The sequence below is a fragment of the Carex rostrata genome, chromosome 25 (genome assembly GCF_964058835.1).
Source record: "Carex rostrata chromosome 25, lpCarRost1.2, whole genome shotgun sequence".
NCBI classification, from domain to species: Eukaryota; Viridiplantae; Streptophyta; class Magnoliopsida; order Poales; family Cyperaceae; genus Carex; species Carex rostrata.
In genome coordinates, this window is record NC_135942.1 from 4,109,734 (window position 1) to 4,127,563 (window position 17,830).

General features: G+C 37.0%; 3 protein-coding genes across 5 annotated transcripts; 1 reads left to right on the plus strand and 2 right to left on the minus strand.

Annotated features, from left to right (window-relative positions):
* Window positions 1–2,006: 2,006 nt before the first annotated feature.
* Window positions 2,007–3,375, minus strand: LOC144576237 (uncharacterized). Its single transcript, XM_078326547.1, has 2 exons — window positions 3,168–3,375; window positions 2,007–2,382 (listed from the first exon to the last, which is right to left on the minus strand). Exons 1-2 carry the CDS (start codon window positions 3,285–3,287, stop codon window positions 2,269–2,271), a joined length of 234 nt encoding a protein of 77 aa, XP_078182673.1. The 5' UTR covers window positions 3,288–3,375; the 3' UTR covers window positions 2,007–2,268.
* Window positions 3,376–4,036: 661 nt separating this feature from the next.
* Window positions 4,037–6,051, plus strand: LOC144576236 (5-amino-6-(5-phospho-D-ribitylamino)uracil phosphatase, chloroplastic-like). Of its 3 annotated transcripts, none has more exons than XM_078326546.1 (2): window positions 4,037–4,180; window positions 4,455–6,051. In XM_078326546.1, exon 2 carries the CDS (start codon window positions 4,632–4,634, stop codon window positions 5,751–5,753), a length of 1,122 nt encoding a protein of 373 aa, XP_078182672.1. In that variant the 5' UTR covers window positions 4,037–4,180; window positions 4,455–4,631; the 3' UTR covers window positions 5,754–6,051. The 3 variants fall into 3 exon arrangements, with proteins under 3 accessions (XP_078182672.1, XP_078182670.1, XP_078182671.1); XM_078326544.1 differs by having other exon boundaries at window positions 4,038–4,180; window positions 4,458–6,051; XM_078326545.1 differs by lacking the exon at window positions 4,037–4,180 and adding an exon at window positions 4,216–4,354 and having other exon boundaries at window positions 4,458–6,051.
* Window positions 6,052–12,816: 6,765 nt separating this feature from the next.
* Window positions 12,817–17,602, minus strand: LOC144543841 (GMP synthase (glutamine-hydrolyzing), putative / glutamine amidotransferase). Its single transcript, XM_078292273.1, has 7 exons — window positions 17,286–17,602; window positions 16,590–16,902; window positions 15,741–15,991; window positions 14,669–15,044; window positions 14,384–14,515; window positions 13,624–13,799; window positions 12,817–13,181 (listed from the first exon to the last, which is right to left on the minus strand). Exons 1-7 carry the CDS (start codon window positions 17,537–17,539, stop codon window positions 13,058–13,060), a joined length of 1,626 nt encoding a protein of 541 aa, XP_078148399.1. The 5' UTR covers window positions 17,540–17,602; the 3' UTR covers window positions 12,817–13,057.
* Window positions 17,603–17,830: the final 228 nt, after the last annotated feature.

A 17,830-nucleotide genomic window follows, 5' to 3' on the forward strand; every position in this document is an offset into this window, starting at 1 on the left:
TGTAACTATGTATCCATATTCGAATTTGTATATATATATATATATATATATATATATTAATTATTTATTTCTCATCTATGTCAACGTTAATGTGGATATGCTTTTGAATTAGACATCTGTTTAACATCTATGACATATGTACATCTGCTCAATGGGATGCAGATAGAGTGGGAAAAATGGCACGGCGGAGCCGGTTCCGTTATGGAACGACACGGTTACAGCACAGAACAATACGGCACGTGTGTCAGTTACATGACATGACTCGCGTGTCTCATGCCGTGACTATCTTTTGAAACTTTGGCACGATACGGCACGTCACGTGAAAAATCTAGTCACGGCACGGCACGTAATCAGGTGTAATTAGGACCATTAGATATTGATTAAATGGTGAATCTTGAATAAACTAACTTAAATTATGATTAAATGGTCATGCGAGTCACACAAGATACGTTTGGTCATAGCATATTTGATTTGACGTGCCTATTCGTGTGCTGTAATCACCCCTTGATATTTTAACGGTGTGTAAAAAATTAACTTGATCATAGACATGACACGACACGGTACGTTTTTTCAGAAACTAATATACTTTTAGCATTATTCGCTCCATATATGCTCTATTTATGCCTCAAAACTCTAGACTTTCTTTATTTTGGGCTACCCTTTTTCTTAACCTCCTTATCACTTTCTGTACCAATACCGCCCATAGTGAAATTCTAATTGGGCTTCGTTCGAAACTCTAAAAGAAGCACTTCCTCAATCAGACAGCCCTTTTATGGGGATCCGTATCCTCCCAGGTATGAGGTTTCTGACTCAACACAATTGAAATGGACGGTCCAGATTTAATTTCAGTTGGTGGGTGCTCGGAATGGCGTTAGGGGTCAGTATTATTTGTGCTTTGAGATTCGTGCCAAGTTAAAAATTCCAATTTCAGACCGTTTGATTCAATTGTACTCAGTCAGGTAACTTGAGGGGATGTGAATTCCTTTTATGGAAGCGTACATTTAAATCCTCAGAACTCCTGCAGTTTTGGCAATTTCACTCCAGAATTTCAATCTTACGAAAAAAGACTTGTACCAAGTACCATTCGATATCATATACAGTTGAGGGTATAATTATTTTTTTCTTTCATAACATATTGCCTCTCTTTTGAGCATGATATTAGAGTGGGAGTCATCAAATCATCCCAACAGCACACAGAGAATTTCCTTTTTTTGAAGGTTAGTACACAGAATTTCGAACTTCATGTCTTGGATAAAGAGCACAATGCCTTAGCCAATTGTTCGTACAGTGAAATTGTTGTTTGTTGCTCGGAATATTAAATACTTTGCTGGTAGAAAAATAAACATCTACAAATAATAAATAGAGTACATTAAATAAAGAAATAGGAGTAACAGAATTGCCGGTCCAAAGCAAACCGAATCAAAAGTAGTATCAAACATGTAGATATCAGGCAGGTAAAAAAATAGGCTGATATAGCTAAATAACAAATTAGAAAATGCAGTAGTTTGCTTATCCCATAAGCCTAAATGCTTTAGATTCACAAACCCTGCATCACCCGATTAGTCTATTCAAAACACAAGACTTCCATATAGCCAAAAAGGCAAAAGGAGCCGCACTGGGCATTTATGTTATTTTGCATAGTGATGTATGTATTTGGGACATTTATTCGAAGCAAGGTTGGCCTTATAGTGTATTACTAAACCAGGGATTAGTAGTCTACATTTATTCTAGAAAAGGTTAGTAGTGTACATGTGATTCGAGGCTTTGATTAGAACCAGGGATATAGGGTTTTTTCCATTATTTGATGCAGGTTGTTTATATGGGTTCATTTACCAGAAACTGGTGGTACACAGTATTACTTCTATAAGAAAAGAAACAAAGAGAGAGAGATGGCATTAGTGAGGAAACAGTAGTTCCCAGCACTGCCACAGTGGCATCTGTTACTGAAGCAGGAAAATTTTATTTGACAACACAGCGTCTAAAGAACAGCAACAAAGGAGAAAGGCTTCACCAAAGATTTTTGCTACATCAGATAGTAGAACTTACAAGTTACAAAGAAGTTCACATTTTAACAAGGTCTTATATATGAAAAGTGTACACCGCCTCCTGCTCCCCAGCCCCAAAAATAGTTGAGCACAAACTGAACCCAAGTTCAAGTACAGACCTAAGTACATAATATAGAACTAACATCTACAAGTACAGATTTAAGATGTTACAACTAAGTGTCACCTACAAAAGTTTATCGTTCGTGGATTTAAGATTTTCTCGCTATTTTGCACGATCAATTTTGGGTTCCTCCTTGGCATTTTCATTTGTTTTTTGGTCAGAACCAAACACAAAGCTTTTCAGGGAGAACTGTGCAGACTCTATTGCCTTCTTTAGCTGCAAAAGTTTAACAAACTCAGAATAATTAGAACGAGAAAGATTTTTTTTTGTTATTGCATAAGGTATTCATCAAGGAAATATGGTTCCTACTTATAGGATGAGTATGATTGCACAGTAATGTCTCCCAAAAGAGGAACCTAACCAATTATTTACCTCTAACTAGGCCTACTATCAAGGTAATAGAAGGGGTTACCAATTTGAACCAATTCTGCCAGGCTTAGTCCCAACTCCCAAACCAGTACAGCACAAATTTGTGAGATTTCAGATCTTTCCTTTTTGTTTGAAGTTAATGCTTACAGTCAAATCTAAGCGACTTCATTCATTGATACCCAACATAATAGAAGAAAGAAACAGTTTTAAAAAAAGCTTCGAGATTTTGTGGTTTCATTTGGTGATAAACTGGACAATTCAGTCAATACATGCTGCCACCATCCCAATTAGATATTCAGCTTATACAGTAATAACTTCTATTAATCACTGCTTAGTGGGCATGCTGGTTGAACTAAGAGGACATAATTTATTGCATTATAGTTACAATCAAAGAGAACCCATGAAGGGTATCCCTATGGAAATTGGTAAGTGGACCGAGAATGATTATCATGAACTCAACTATCCCATGCAAATATTCATCATTCCATTTGCTTATGTATATATCTTAAATATCTCAAAGCATAGCTTACAAAAGACCAAAGTGGAGAGAGTTAAACTAGTGACCAGAAGAACTGTCACAAATTCACAATAAAATAAAAAGAAATAGAGATATCAAAGAGCAAGAAACGCACAGGGTCAAGTGCGTTGGGGTGGGACCCAAAATCGGAGGTGAGGAGGAAGTAGGCTGCTGTGACGGTGCCGATCATGGTGGTCCGCCGTATCAACTTGTCCGTACGAGCATCCACTGGCATCTCTCTTCTTTGTACTATCTTTCTCGCACTCTCTCCGTGCTTCCAGTAGACCTGAGGAGGGGAGAAGAAATTATAAAGCGGTCTTACTTATTGGGCTTCTTTTAGGCCCAATAGGTCAAATTACATTATCCCTAAACTTAAAAGCAGCCCGTTCAACGCGGTCAGAAATTCTTTCGGAAGGATATTTTATAAAATACATAAAGATAAGAAATTCGGAAAATGGAAAGGATGGACTGGGTCCACGCCTCCTTAAAAAACCGATGAATCAAGGCCAAGCAGATAATGAAGACTTGTATGATTCGCATCTTAGCGGCTAGTCGGCTACCCTTGCTGTGTTGAGCAGTGACGCTTGGTTTTGAGTTGGTAGGAGGCACTTCACGCTGGCAAGCGGCAAGAGAAGGCTGAATCTGAATATATAAATATGTGGCGTTTTTTATCTCATGGGATTGAAACCATGGGATCGGTAGTCAGGTACAAGTCCAACGCGGCTACATATATATATATATAACCACACTAGGGACTACACTGTACGCCACAAACAATCAGGTAGCCAAGACGAACCACCGGTCCATCCGAACCAGACGCTTCTTTCTCCTCCTCTCGTTTCCAGAATCTCATCGTGTCGCGCTGGATCTCGACACGTGTTCTCCATCCAACTGCCCTATTCTGGCACGTGCGGTGGGATTCTTACCCTCCTCAAATATTAGCGAGAGCGGAATATATAAAAGAAAGGGAAAGAAGTAGATTGAGATGAGAGCAAGGTAGCTTCAAGAAGAAACAAAAGATTTTCTTCTCTCTCGCTTTCTCTGCATCTGATTTTCCAGTCAGTTTCGTGCAGAAATAGTTGCTTTGCTGGCCATCTGATCGTGTTTCAACGGTCGATCCGTCTCAAGGTTTATCCTTTATCCATTTCCACAGAAGCATGAATAAATAATCATTCAAAAGTTCGTCCATTTTATACTATAAACGAAGCAAACAGCGATATTTTTATTTAAAAGAAAGAAGGGAAATTGTTTAGTTTGGTGTCATAAATACTGTCACAATTCGATCTGCAAACAGTTCTCGAGGTTGGTTTTCATTTACTTTTTTATTGTGGTTTTTCTTGTTGTTTTGATTTAATTGATTTAGCTTTCTTTCTTGTGATATGTATTTATTCAATGATTCAAGCAGGAGAAGAGAAAAGAATAAAAGAGTAGGGAGAATTTGGCTGGGAGGTGCACTGGGAATACTATTTCAATTTGAATCCCTTCAATTGGTAAAGGGGATTGACTGGAATTTCCTTGAAAAGCGAGAAAAGCTGCCCTCTTTTTCTTTTCTCTTTTTTTAAAGGTTAATCATTTGATCATGGGGATGGATTCAATTACTGCAAGCACCTCAATAGCAGCCCGCCACCTGTTCGTCAGAATTTCCCAGTCAAAAGATCTAACATCCAAGCAAAGATCCATGGCATGTCACCCGTCCAGCTCAAGCTTCATGGGCTTACGGCTAATTTGCCATCCAGCCCCTCAAATTATCCCAATTAACCAATCCAAGAATCCAATGAACCTAACCGTAAAAGCTGTTGCACTAGAGGCCCGAAAGGAGAAACCAATGTCAAAGAGATCCCGTATCGTTCCATATGCATACACATTGGATGCAGGTACGAGACCCAGTAAGCAATGGCCACCTCCAAATCAGGCCGACGACCCAAATATCCATAACCCGTTATTGCGCCTGGAGCGCATGGGTTGCGGGTGGTTCGGTGTAATTTTGGAATGGGAAGGGGTCATTGTGGAAGACAAGCCAGAACTTGAGCAGCAAGCATGGTTGTCGCTAGCTGAGGAGGAAGGTAGACCGCCTCCTTCTACCATTGTTCTGAGGGAAACTGAAGGGATGAAAAATGAACAAGCCATCTCTGAGGTCCTTCGCTGGTCACGCAACCCGTCAGAACTGCGCCGCATGGCTGCAAGAAAGGAAGAGATACACAAGAACCTACGAAATGGTGCATTCTACAAGGTACGTGCCGGGTCTAGGGAGTTTATGAATACCCTTGTGAAACACGAGATCCCAATAGCTGTTGCCTCGACCCGGCCAAGAGAGGTTCTAGAAGAAGCTATTAAATCTACCGGTGTGGGGAGTTCTATAAATGTGGTCGTATCGGCTGAGGATGTGCATAGAGGGAAGCCTGACCCAGAGATGTTTCTCTATGCTGCGCAGCTGTTGGAACGCATCCCACAGAGGTGTATTGTTTTTGGGAACTCAAAATTGTCAGTTGAAGCAGCGCATGGTGCATTGATGAAGTGCGTGGCAGTGGCAACTGCACAACCAAAATATGAACTTCGTGCTGCCGATGTGGTGGTGAACCAGCTAGATCAGTTGAAATATGTTGATTTGAAGAACCTCACTGCAGTTGACGAGCCAGTCCGAGAATTGGAAATGGAGTTGGAGGAAGAAAAGAAATTGCCACCAACAGCTGTTATTGGATGATTTGTTTTATATAAACCCGGTGTTAGGTTTATAATTATTGTACAGTTTGTTGCATTGAACTCCCCCCTAATTTGTTGGTTTAAATTATAGGGTATTAACAACAGACATTCAGTGATTTGGGGGGAGTTAATTAGCGTTCTAGAATGTAAACATGTATATATTATGAAAAACAATGTATTGGGTGGTCGACATTGGACTTGCCAGTGTGCTTTTATTAGCTTTCTCGCTGAAGAAAAGATAAAGCCATAAAGGTGAATATTATCTCCCGTTATATGAAAAACAATATTCGTTTACTTTTTATGGGTTTTTGTTGCGTTTAACATCATTTTTTTTTTCCTGAAAGAATAATTGAAGGTATTGTTAAAAGCTTATAATAAACGCAGGTTATGTTTAACAAAATTTGAGTGAGATAATTGCATGTAGTAACCGCAATAAATCCAAGAGCAATAGCGTCAAGATCAAATACTAGTACAGCTTTGATCTGAAACAAAAAGCTCCAATGCTATTGCAAGATCATAGGCATTACTTTCATGATAATTTAAAAGGTTTGAAGAAGATGAAAAATTCGGAAGCAGGGCGGGCCGAGTCTGATGGGCATCGGACCCAAATCAGTTCGATACCCGTTCGGAACTGTTCAATTTGTTTCATATTCATGCCCGTTTGATCTGCACGAATATTGAAACCATGCCACAAATTATGGAACGAATCAAATGGTTCCAAACGAGCATCGAACCGATTTGGATTCGATGACTATCGAATGTACCCGGCTTTGAAAAAATCTTGCTAAGATTTTATATCAACAAAAAATTAAATACTCTGCAAGGAGCGAAGGACACTTGATGAAGAGTTCTTCATAAAGTTTGCTCCTACTAAGCAATCAGGTTTCTGACGTGTTGGTCTAAACTACCAAAATAAAATGAATGGTAGTTGGAGAATTAAATAAAAGAGGTTTTTGAACATGCTTCTAGAGTTGAAGATGTTAATATTTCAATCAGAAAAAAAAAAAATCACATGGAAATAATTCATCGAGTTTTTTATTGACACTAGAGATTTCATCAATTGTCAAGTTGTATTGCTATGACACCAGAGATTTCATCAATTGTCAAGTTGTCTTGCTACTAGAAAACATGTCCGCTTCTGACGCTACTTGTATCCAATAATTCTAATTTTTTGCATTGACTTGACTAATGCGACATCAATACATCATAACAATAGGCGGAGATGATCTTTCAAAATATAAAAACAAGAAAACAATATGCTCAATCAATTTCATTGTTTTATGATAAATACCTTCCAAACAAATTTCCGTTTACGTCCTTCAAGTCTTTCAACCTTTTAGAATGTCGGCGTCCGTATAAATTCAAATCTTTTAAAACTCTGTTTACGGTCCTTTAAAATGTTATTCGCAACTCTTTAAACCTCTATCTATAAGTCTTAAATTTCAAAATCTGGATAATTCAACTTCTAACTATTTTTGCCATCAAGATTTCTTTCACCCACTCTTTTTTTTTTTCTTCTTTCAATAATCTGTGATGAATTTTTTGAATCTAAAAAATACTAACATATTCTTTTTTATTTTATCTTTCAAATGAGATCCATGGAGAAATAATTTTGAATTATTTTTGTGTCATTATTTTTTTTTTACAGTGAAAGTCTGTGAGCACTTTAAATTCTTAGGTCATGTTTGGTTGTGGAGTGAAGTTAAACCGGATTAAATTTCTTACTTCAAGCTAAACCGGAATAAGTTAATCATGTTTGGTGGAGTAAGCTAAACCACATCTCTAGGTGGTGTAAGTTACTCCGGTTTAGCTCAAATCTTACTCCATTTTAAACTGCCTATGTTACTTCTCGTTTGGTTCCTTAAGCGTGGAGTAAGGGGTTTACTCCACCTCTTACTCCACAACCAAACATGTCCTTAAGTCTTTAAACATCTGTTTACAACCCTTTAGAAAACTCCAGTCAAACCTTTAAACCTCTGTCTACAACTATTAATTTATCATTTTTTTTATTTTTATTTTGTTTCACAACCCTTTTTTTTTTTTTAATTTTCAAAGAGGCTGTGAAGTTGTGAGAAGAAATTGAACTCTCAACCTTTGAGTAACCAACAATTGTAAAACTTTTTCGTAGCTAACTGTGCTACCTCCCTTTTCATTTGTTTCACAACTCTTTAAAGTACTCATGTCAATCATTTAAACATTTGTCTACAACCCTTTTAAATACTAGCGTCTTGTGTTGCAAAGCTTATAGTAAAAGGCAAACTTGGATCTCCATCCAGATTTATCTCCTTTGATCTTTCTCGTTGCATTTCTCTTCAGATCTTGGATCGTACTCCGCCACGACAGAGGTGGAAGTGGACTAATGGAGAGGAGACCAAAGAGGATGCAGAGAAGGAACAGAGAGGAGGGCAGAGAGGAGAGGAGAAAAGGGTGGAGGTGAAGAGGTTGCATGGAGAGGAGGATAGAAAGGAGAGGAGGATAGAAAGGAGAGGAGAGCAAAGAGGAGGCAAAGATGATTGTGGAAAAGAAGAGGCAATGGTGAACAAGAGATGACAGAAGAGAGACGTGAGGTTTAAAGGCTTGATGTGTGAGGATTAAGTATTTGTTGTCGGATTCAAAATTGAGAAGTCAGTTGAACTAGTTGGGGATAATAGTTTGGGGGATAGAAACATTATTCTTCGAAAATTAGATTAAGATCATTAATTATTCATGCATATTAATTAATTAGTCAGATCTCTGTAATGGATATGAAGTGTTTGTCAGGAAGCACCTAACCTGATCAAACCTGCACCATGACAGGATCAGATCAAATCAGACTCATTAAAGCGAATCTTCCTTTATTAAACACAACTTGAATTCTATCTTCAGATTCTTTTTCATTAAGAACTATTAAACTATTTGTCAAAAAAAAAGCTATTAAACTAACATAAATTTGTCAAATACATTTATGAATCTTCTATCAATAGACAAGTTTTGGGTCGTTTTGTGGAAAAGAAAACTATTTTGTTTTATTATGACCATTTCATTTCCTTGTAACTTCCCGGAAAAAAAAAATCTCCCAAACTAAAAGAAAGGACAAAATTGCACTCAACTTTTAAAAATTAGGCACTAGAAATACCCTAATCATTAATTCAAAAATATATATATTTAGAAATTAAAAAGCTTCATGACGACCAAGCTTCCTCCGTCCCAATTTTTTTTTTCTCTGACATAATCCGTTGAAAGAAATACGGAGTATTTTAATATGTCATTATTAATTAGGTGAGAATGTGAGATGGATGATAATTGTTCCCATTTTTATTTTATTTTTAGTGCAATCCTTTCGTTGCAAGCACCCAAAGCAAGTTCTACGAGAGAGACTTGGCAAATAGGACTTAGCACACATCAGGTTTTCAAGTCCCTCATTTTTTCTGGTATAATTTTCTTTCTGTCCTTTAGGAATACTTTAATTTTTTTATTCATCGTCGAACTTTTTTGTACATTGTAGTAATCTTTCCACTTTTTTTTATCTATCATATTTGTCCTAGGAATATATCAACAAAATAAAATTAACACTAGTTGAACTGCACAAATAAACTGTCTATTTTTTTGTAAATTGATTAATCTACATCTCTTTTTGTATTTCTTACCAGTTACCACCCGCTATATATATATATATATATATAGAGTTAGGCTGGGGTGCTATGGATAGCATAGAGGCTTCTATGCTACGGCTCAATATTTGAGTTTTCAAAATCCAAACGGTCGATCCGAACCGTTCATCTTATTCTCCATATTAATATCTGCTTGGAGACCAAATTTTACATTTTTCTGAATTTTTTTACTATTTATTAAGTATTTTACAAAATTGTTGATCCAACGGTGGCTGCACAAAACAGTAAAACCGTTGGATTAGCGATTTTCAAAGTGGCTTAATAAATAGTAAAAAAATTCAGAAAATTATAAAATTTGGTCTCCAAGCAGATATTAATATGGAGAATAAGATGAACGGTTCGGATCGACCGTTTGGATTTTGAAAACTCAAATATTAAGCCGTAGCATAGAGGCCACTATGCTATCCATAGCACCCCAGCCTAACTCTATATATATATATATATATATATATGAGGAGGGATCCGATTACACCCTTTTTTGGTGATACCGAATTACACTCTTCATTTTTAAAATTTTCAAAGTCCAAACAGTCGATCCAAACCATTCAACTTGTTAGATATGTTAAAATGTGCTTGCAGATCAAATTTTACATTTTTTGGAATTTTTTTACTATTTATTAAGTATTTAACAAAATCGTTATATTCAGACCGTTGAATTTTTGTACCCATCTTAATAAATAGTAAAAAAATTCAGAAAAATGTAAAATTTGATCTGCAATCACATTTTAACATATCCAACAAGTTGAACGGTTTGGATTGACTGTTTGGACTTTGTAAACATAGGGTGTAACCGATGTCACCAAAAAAGGGGTGTAATCCGATCCCTCCTCTATATATATATATATATTTTGTGTTCTCAAGTTTTCTTGTTCTTTTGCAATCATCTTCCAGGCATGTCTCTCTTTTTTTTTTCTTAAGAAAATTTATCAGTTGTTGTCAAATGCATCTCTCTTTGAAATACTTAATAGCAATTATTAAGTCGAAAAATATATGAACCGTAGACTTAGCATAGTGGCGCGAGCACCGTCTCTAATTGAATGAAATCTGTTAGAAGAACCAGCATGTAAGAATTAGCACACAACACAGAGACAGAGGTTGTGGATTTTATGAGCTGGGAGGAGCAGATTGTAGATTGAGCAAATTAAATTCTCTGTGCATATAAACGAGAACACCAAAAACATATTCCTTCAATTATTGTCTTGGCACCGTTTGTGCAATCTACTAGTGGTAATTGATATCTTGAAGCAGTGCATACCTTTTCCTTTTACACTGAAAGGGAACACACAGTTGCAAGCTCTAGAACAATTCATTAATTATTATTGATGAACAATTGGTTCGTGCGCAAATTTCAAAATTATATAAAAACGGAAATTGATTAAATATAATTAACATTTAAATATAATTTCAAAATTGAAAAGGAACCATTCTCAGTTGCCGTTGACTTATTTGCTTAATATTTGTAAGAATCTATTTTATATGCGAGAATAAAAGTAATTGACAGCATCATATCCTCATGAACATTTTCGTCGATAATAACAATATTATCGACAATATCAATTTATGCCATCCTCTACAATAATCATTATTTACCCTAGCGGATAAAACATATTCTTCTAGTATAAGTCGACCAATATATATACTATGCCAGTATGCCTTTGCTCGAAAAGGAAGCCATTTATTAGTGAAGGATGTCTATTATGATCTACTTTTACTTGTAAAAGAAAAGTGCTAGAGGGTATACCGAGGTATCTTGCTGGGGCCTTTTGCTATTATGAAAGAGCGAGGGGGGAAGAGGTATCAGAGAGAGCAAAAGAGTAGATACAAAGGAGGAAGAGGTGAATGGGTATAATGGTAATTAAAAGTTTTGATCATTGAATGTCATATTGTTAGGGGTGAAAACGGAGCGGATACGGAGCGGATAATGCTGATACCATATCCGCATTCGTCGGATAATGAGCGGATACGAATACGGATACGGATAGTAAACGGATATCAAAATTCAAAACCAAATCCGCCTTAAACGGATACGGATACGGAACGGATAGTCCACGGATACGGATTCGAATACGGATATAAAACGAATAATGATCGGATAGTTAAGATATATGAACTTCTAATATACAAATATTAATTAAAAAATTTCTAAATTAAGAAAAAAAATTAGGAAAAAAAAAAGTAAAATGGAGAAGAGATATAAAGTAAAATGGAGAAGAGCCATAAAAGTTTAATAGGTTTGAAATGAATTGGTCCAAAGTCCAATGCACCAGCGTCCAGCGCAATAAAAAAAAATTGGAAAGTTTCATCTAGCCCAGGCCCAGAGCATAGCGTTAAAATTTGAAAAGAATTCCGGTTTGTGAGCTCAGCGCTCAATCTATTTGTCCCACATGAACAATATAATTAAGTTAGAGATGGTTATATAAGAGTCGGTCAGTACTTTTAGCTGAAAGCGGACAAAAGTGAGAGATGCTGAGAAATATGTGTTCAGATAGTCCAGCCATCCGAATATAATTGTTCCGATATAAATATAAACTAGCACCGTTTATATATCAGAAAACGGTTGCCGGATAATACGGATATCCGCTCCGTTTAAACAACTCTGACCGAATCCATATCCGGATACTATTCTGATAAATCAAAATTGTCAAAATTGGACTTAATTCCTAAAGATTTAATTATGAAATTAAATTATTATTATTATTATTTAAAAAGATCGGTTAGAGAACTCCAGAATATATATGTATGCTTCAGAATTCGAACGGAAACGAGAAAAAAAAAGGAAAAATCAGAATGGCTAATATAACATTAGTGTCATTTTAGTCTATATAACACCAACTCTAAAACCTATCAAATTGAGTTCAAATGGTGAATCCAAACCGTTCAAACCAATTTACTTTATTAGTTGTGTGTTTACATGTAAAATTTATAAGTTTTTGTGTTTAGTTGGTATCAAGTCAAGCGGTCAAATATTTGAATTTTTAAGTTAATTTTAATACATTTATTTATTTATTTTTTTGCCACTTGATTTGATACTAAAATAACTCGAAAATATAAAAAATTTGCATGTAAACACATCACTCATAAAATAAATTGATTTGAACGTTTTGAATTCACTATTTGAACTCAATTTGCTAGATTTTGAAGTTGGTGTTATATAGACTGAAATGACACTGATGTTATATTAGCCATACTCAATATATGCGGCAAGTAATACCTTGCGCCTTATTTTTCTCAATGCCTCTCCATTCACCTCAGCAAGATAACATGATCCTTTCTACTCCTATTATTTCACCTCTCAGAAAATATTCTGTTAATCATTCACTCGTCTAACTTGAGATAATACCATGTTGGAGGGTAGAAACAACAATACAAGCAGAAATTACATACCCATCACCTTTTATCTATACTAATAAAGTATTATCCTCGTAAAACAAGCAGAATTTTTTTCACTAAATAATTGGATCAGTCCATCATATGATACATTGACCAACAATAAAGGTACATAAATCAGGCTAGCACATTCATTAAAATTTAAACTTAAAAGATACTACTATTACTACGTTTTTTCTAAAAACTACTTCATGCCTTACGTGCAGAGTAATTCTTGCTCTCACCTCCAAAAGGTAACAAATATTTCTTGCTCTCACATTCATTCGAATCACTCCCATTCCACTGTTGCCGGTGGTTTTGAGGTGATATCCAGACAAACACGATTCACCCCTCGTACATTGTTGCAGATCTTGCTAACCACATTTACTAGGAACTTATGCTCAAAATAATACCTGGATTTAGGAAATAATGCGCAGGTAAGAGAGTATTAAATGACTATTGTTTGGGAATATAATTGGAAACATGTCACTTAACAACTAAAGACCAACAATTATATATAATTCTGGAGAATCATCCTTGGTTGAAACAAATATCTCCCAAAATATTCAGAAGAAAATGTTTTATTTTTATTTTTTACGTCAATCACCCTTGCAGCATTTGACATCGGATGTGCTGCAAAGGAGTTTGATCAAAGAAAAACCAAGGTGGGCATTTACGGTAACTTAGCTCCTCATCAGCCATCACTAGAAACACAAAAAATGTACTAAAACGTGGTCCTACCAAATTTTATGTAAAAAATGACTCTTTTATTTTTGCTTGAAGTTGTTGATAAAGGTATTAGGAACTATGCAATGCAGAAACCAAATATGCAATTCATCGATGGGAATTACTAACCAATCTGCAGTCATTCCATCTTCGCTAGTAATAGCACGAAGAGCAACCACGTGAGAATGGGTTCTCTGGTCACCCTGTACCCCCACTGACTGCACTGGCAAAAACACAGCAAAGGCTTGCCATATTTTATCATACAGACCTGCATCCTTTATACCCTGAACAAATATCTCATCCACCTAAAAAGCATTCCAATGATTTTCAAAGTTAATTAACTAATTTCCGCAAATTCTAGTAATAATTTAGAACAGTTATGCTTCATCACCTAAGAAAGTATCCGATCCAGTCATATTTCAGAAGGGTCTAAATGTTAAACTGTCAAATGACACACCAGCAAGCCAGTGGTCATTCGATATTGTTCGCTGGAATGGAATAATATACAATAATAGACAATATTTAACAATAGTATGTCCCTTTAAGTTCCCGTATACAGTTGTTCACAAAACTGGTATTCCATGCCAAAGACCAAGGTTTTCAATCCTGCTAACTCAAACTAACCCCCTCATTTTTCTGAAAAGGTATTTACCATTAACGTAAGTTTATATTAAATAAATTTACTATGGCCCTAGTATCGAACTCAGCCTAGCTAATAATAAAGGAAGAAGACAATACAGTGGCCCAAACTAGTACAACCTTGTTGTACCTGTACCAATCTGGTACATGAAGTTTGTTTATGACCAATTTTGAACCTGCCAGTAAATGAACCTCAATAGCAAAAAATAAGAGCAAAACAAATAAATATAGCAAAAGAAACAGGAAAAACCTGGCGAAGAGTCTCCAAGGCATTGCCTGCTGTAACATCGCCTAACACACGAACGGCAAGACCAGGACCAGGGAATGGATGCCTCTTCAAAAATAACTCAGGTACATTCAAAATGCTCCCCAGTTTACGTACCTTTGGTGAATACAATAAAGAGAAACACGAAAGATTAGTGCAATTCGAATTGTTGCACTCTGGTCTCTTCGTTCTATGGTGAAGATAGATAAGATAATAGTGCAAAAACAAAAGAGCTAATAACACAAATAAAACAACCGACAAGAAGGTCACCTCATCTTTAAATAGGAGCTTAAGTGGCTCAATAAGCTTCAACTTCATGTCCTTGGGAAGGCCACCTACATTATGGTGACTTTTTATAGTATGAGAGTGGCTCCTGCCACTGCCAGGTGGCGGGCATGACTCTATCACATCTGGATACAAGGTTCCTTGAACCAGATATTCTGGTCTCTTCCCCAATTTGCTCTCCAAACCTTGTGCAAACTCATCAAAAACTGCAATGAATTCTCGGCCTATGATTTTTCTTTTTGTTTCAGGGTCTTTCACTCCTTTCAAATTAGTAAGAAATTGATCTGACGCATCGATGCATGTGACAGGGAGATGGAGGTCGCTTTCAAATGTCGACATGACCCGTTCTCTCTCCTTGTACCTGAAAAAAAAAATTAACACATTTTAACCTTAAGATTTCATAATAACATTTAGTGGCAACAAATAGACACCCATATTCCCTCAAAAGATGTATCTGAAAAAGCAAATGAAAATCAGAAAAGACATTAAAAAAAACTAACAAATCAAATCCCTAATTAGGGTATAACAAACAGACAATAAAGAACAAAACCAATTGTAAGTACAACATCCATACACCAATTTATACAAGGCATGGCAAATCTGTGCACTAAAGCTACCTTGCTTTACCTTGAAATGGTGTCGCAAAAATAAATACCCATGCATAACCCCGTATATCTATTAAACAACAAAATAAACCCTGCAATGCAAAATATTTAAACATATTGCCTTCCATTTAATGAAGAAGGGATGGAAACTTCCTTGCTGCATCCCTCCTTCAATAACCGAGCAGAGATTTTTTTATTTTGTCAAAAACTGAAGAGGAAAAAAGAGGCATGGGTGACTTTTACCAGATTTTAGGTGTATATAAGTGTAGACAAATACAAAAGCCAATTACAGTGACCTTGTCCAGTACCGTCATAACTCATAACACTATGGATGCCTATAAGATGCCTAAAGTGAAGTAACTTGCAATTCTGAAACTGCAGGGTGGGGCCATTCAACTTAAATCCAACATAGGCACTCTATGTTTTAATAGTTATCAAAGACAGAAAAACACCTCAATAAGCCGTTGTCAACAAATACACAGTGAAGCCGGTCACCAATCGCCTTGTGAACAAGGGTTGCTGCAACAGTTGAGTCAACACCTCCAGAAAGTGCACAGATTACATGGTCATTAGGCCCCACCATGGAATTAATGGTTCTGATCTCTTCTTCCAGCACATCTTGCATCTTCCAGTCAGCACTCAAGCCACACACATCAAAGAGGAATCGACGCAGTGTCTCCATCCCTTTTGTTGAATGTGTCACCTACCAAAGATTATATGAGGAAAAGATGCAGAGAGAAAATTAAAAGGCATTTACCAATTATTGAATTCTAATTCCATCTTTAATACCAACACACTTTAATTGATTAGGTTTTGTTTTCCAAAGCAACCTGTTACAAAAACCAACATAGTTCATCCCCTTTTTTTTTTGATAAAAGTGGGGGAAACCCACCAGTTTCATTAGAAAATAATATCGGTTACAAAATTTGGCACTAGGCTAGTACTGCAACATAATGTTAACGCAGTTCATACTTTCAACTAGCATTTAATGTTGTTTGAGATATTGGCATTGCTTAATTGGTAGGACACTTAAATTAAAAAGGGTATGGTTCATTAGATGTTGAAAATTTGTTGACCAACTCCTCCAGCTCCATTGCCTCAGACTGCATAATGAACCATCAAGTCATGTATATTAAAGAGATCCAATGCTCAGTGTTGCTTAAATTTGGTGATAGCCAAAACAAATGTTAGGGGTTTATTTAAACTGTGATAATACTTCATGGCATTGCAAATACAATACATTACATGGTCCAGGTTGAAAGGAAAAATAAATGCAATTGCTCCAAGAAAAAGCTGAGTACCTCAGGATGGTATTGGAGACCATAGAACCGCCTTGTTCTATCCTCAATCCCTGCAAGAGCCCCTTGGGTGCTCCTCGCCACCACCTCAAAACCATCAGGCAATCTCACAGCCTCATCTCCATGACTCATCCAGACTGTCTGATGCCCTCCCACATCATCTGCATCATACAATGCTGATTCCTTTGCCACCTCAATCTCCATCTTTCCGTACTCCTGCTTCTCTCCCTCAGTCACCTCACCTCCCAGCTTCTGTACAAGAAGCTGCATTCCATAGCAAATGCCCAGAACATGCACGCCATTTTCTTGCACATATCTGTGATAGGAGGTTTCATTTAGTTTCAGAAACATAAATGAGCAGACTAAATTTGCATTAAGGTTCTCAGTTCCAGATTTCCTAGCAGAGGACCTGTTACATGCCCACTGATCACAGGGCCCCACGGACTATTATTCCCTTTGTGCTGGTGAGACCCACCTATCAGTGGCTTGTGACAGAAACAGTGCCAAAGAATCCATAATATTTAGTCTCACTAAATTCAAATTTCTGGCATAAGTATTAAAGAATGCTGGTGTAAAAGGAGAATTCGAATAAACAATGGGGGCTATTGTTTACGTCTGAATAAACAACTGCAAAGGAATAAAACCAAGTTAATGGAGCAGTACACTTAAACTTGAAAAAATATCTATAAAAAAATGGACCTCAGAAAACCATCGGGGAAGGAAGGAGAGGACGGGAGGTGAACAGAGTGGGGCCCGCCTGAGAGTATAATTGCCTTGGGAGAAAGTGCTGTGATGGCTGAAAGAGGGGATGTGCCAGAGATGCACAGGGACAGTACGGACAGCTGACGGATGCGTCGGGTAATAAGGTGCGTGTACTGAGAACCATAGTCCAGTATTAGCACGAGGTTGCTGGAGGCGGGTGCGGGGGTGGCGGCGCCGTTCGATAGTGCCATGGGTGGAGAGGAGTGCGCGTAGGGGTTTAGGGTCTTGGAAAAGATAGCAAGTGGCTTGTGGGCGGCGCTGTTTGCGTCTGCCCTCTTGGGTCGAAAGGGGCGGGTAATCATATATAGCCTGATAGGCGGAATCCGAATCCTCGCAGGTTGTTGTGCTTTGAGATTCGTGCCAAGTTAAAAGAACGATCCTGGAACGTCTGTTTGTAATTTGCTTGAGTCAGCCGTCAGGTATCCGAATCATACAAGCGCACAAGCGAATTTACGAAACCCTCGTGTAAACGGAGCAGATTC

Bases quoted from the DNA above. Each gene is read 5' to 3' on its own strand.
- LOC144576237 (XM_078326547.1), bottom strand. From the start codon at position 3,287: ATGCCAGTGGATGCTCGTACGGACAAGTTGATACGGCGGACCACCATG. The intron at 2,383-3,167 runs GTGCGTTTCTTG...AAACTTTTGCAG, and splicing joins ACCCCAACGCACTTGACCCT to CTAAAGAAGGCAATAGAGTC.
- LOC144576236 (XM_078326546.1), top strand. From the start codon at position 4,632: ATGGGGATGGATTCAATTACTGCAAGCACCTCAATAGCAGCCCGCCAC.
- LOC144543841 (XM_078292273.1), bottom strand. From the start codon at position 17,539: ATGGCACTATCGAACGGCGCCGCCACCCCCGCACCCGCCTCCAGCAAC. The intron at 16,903-17,285 runs GTCCATTTTTTT...CTCCTATCACAG, and splicing joins TTCCCCGATGGTTTTCTGAG to ATATGTGCAAGAAAATGGCG. The intron at 13,800-14,383 runs GTTTTTCCTGTT...AATGCTTTTTAG, and splicing joins CCTTGGAGACTCTTCGCCAG to GTGGATGAGATATTTGTTCA.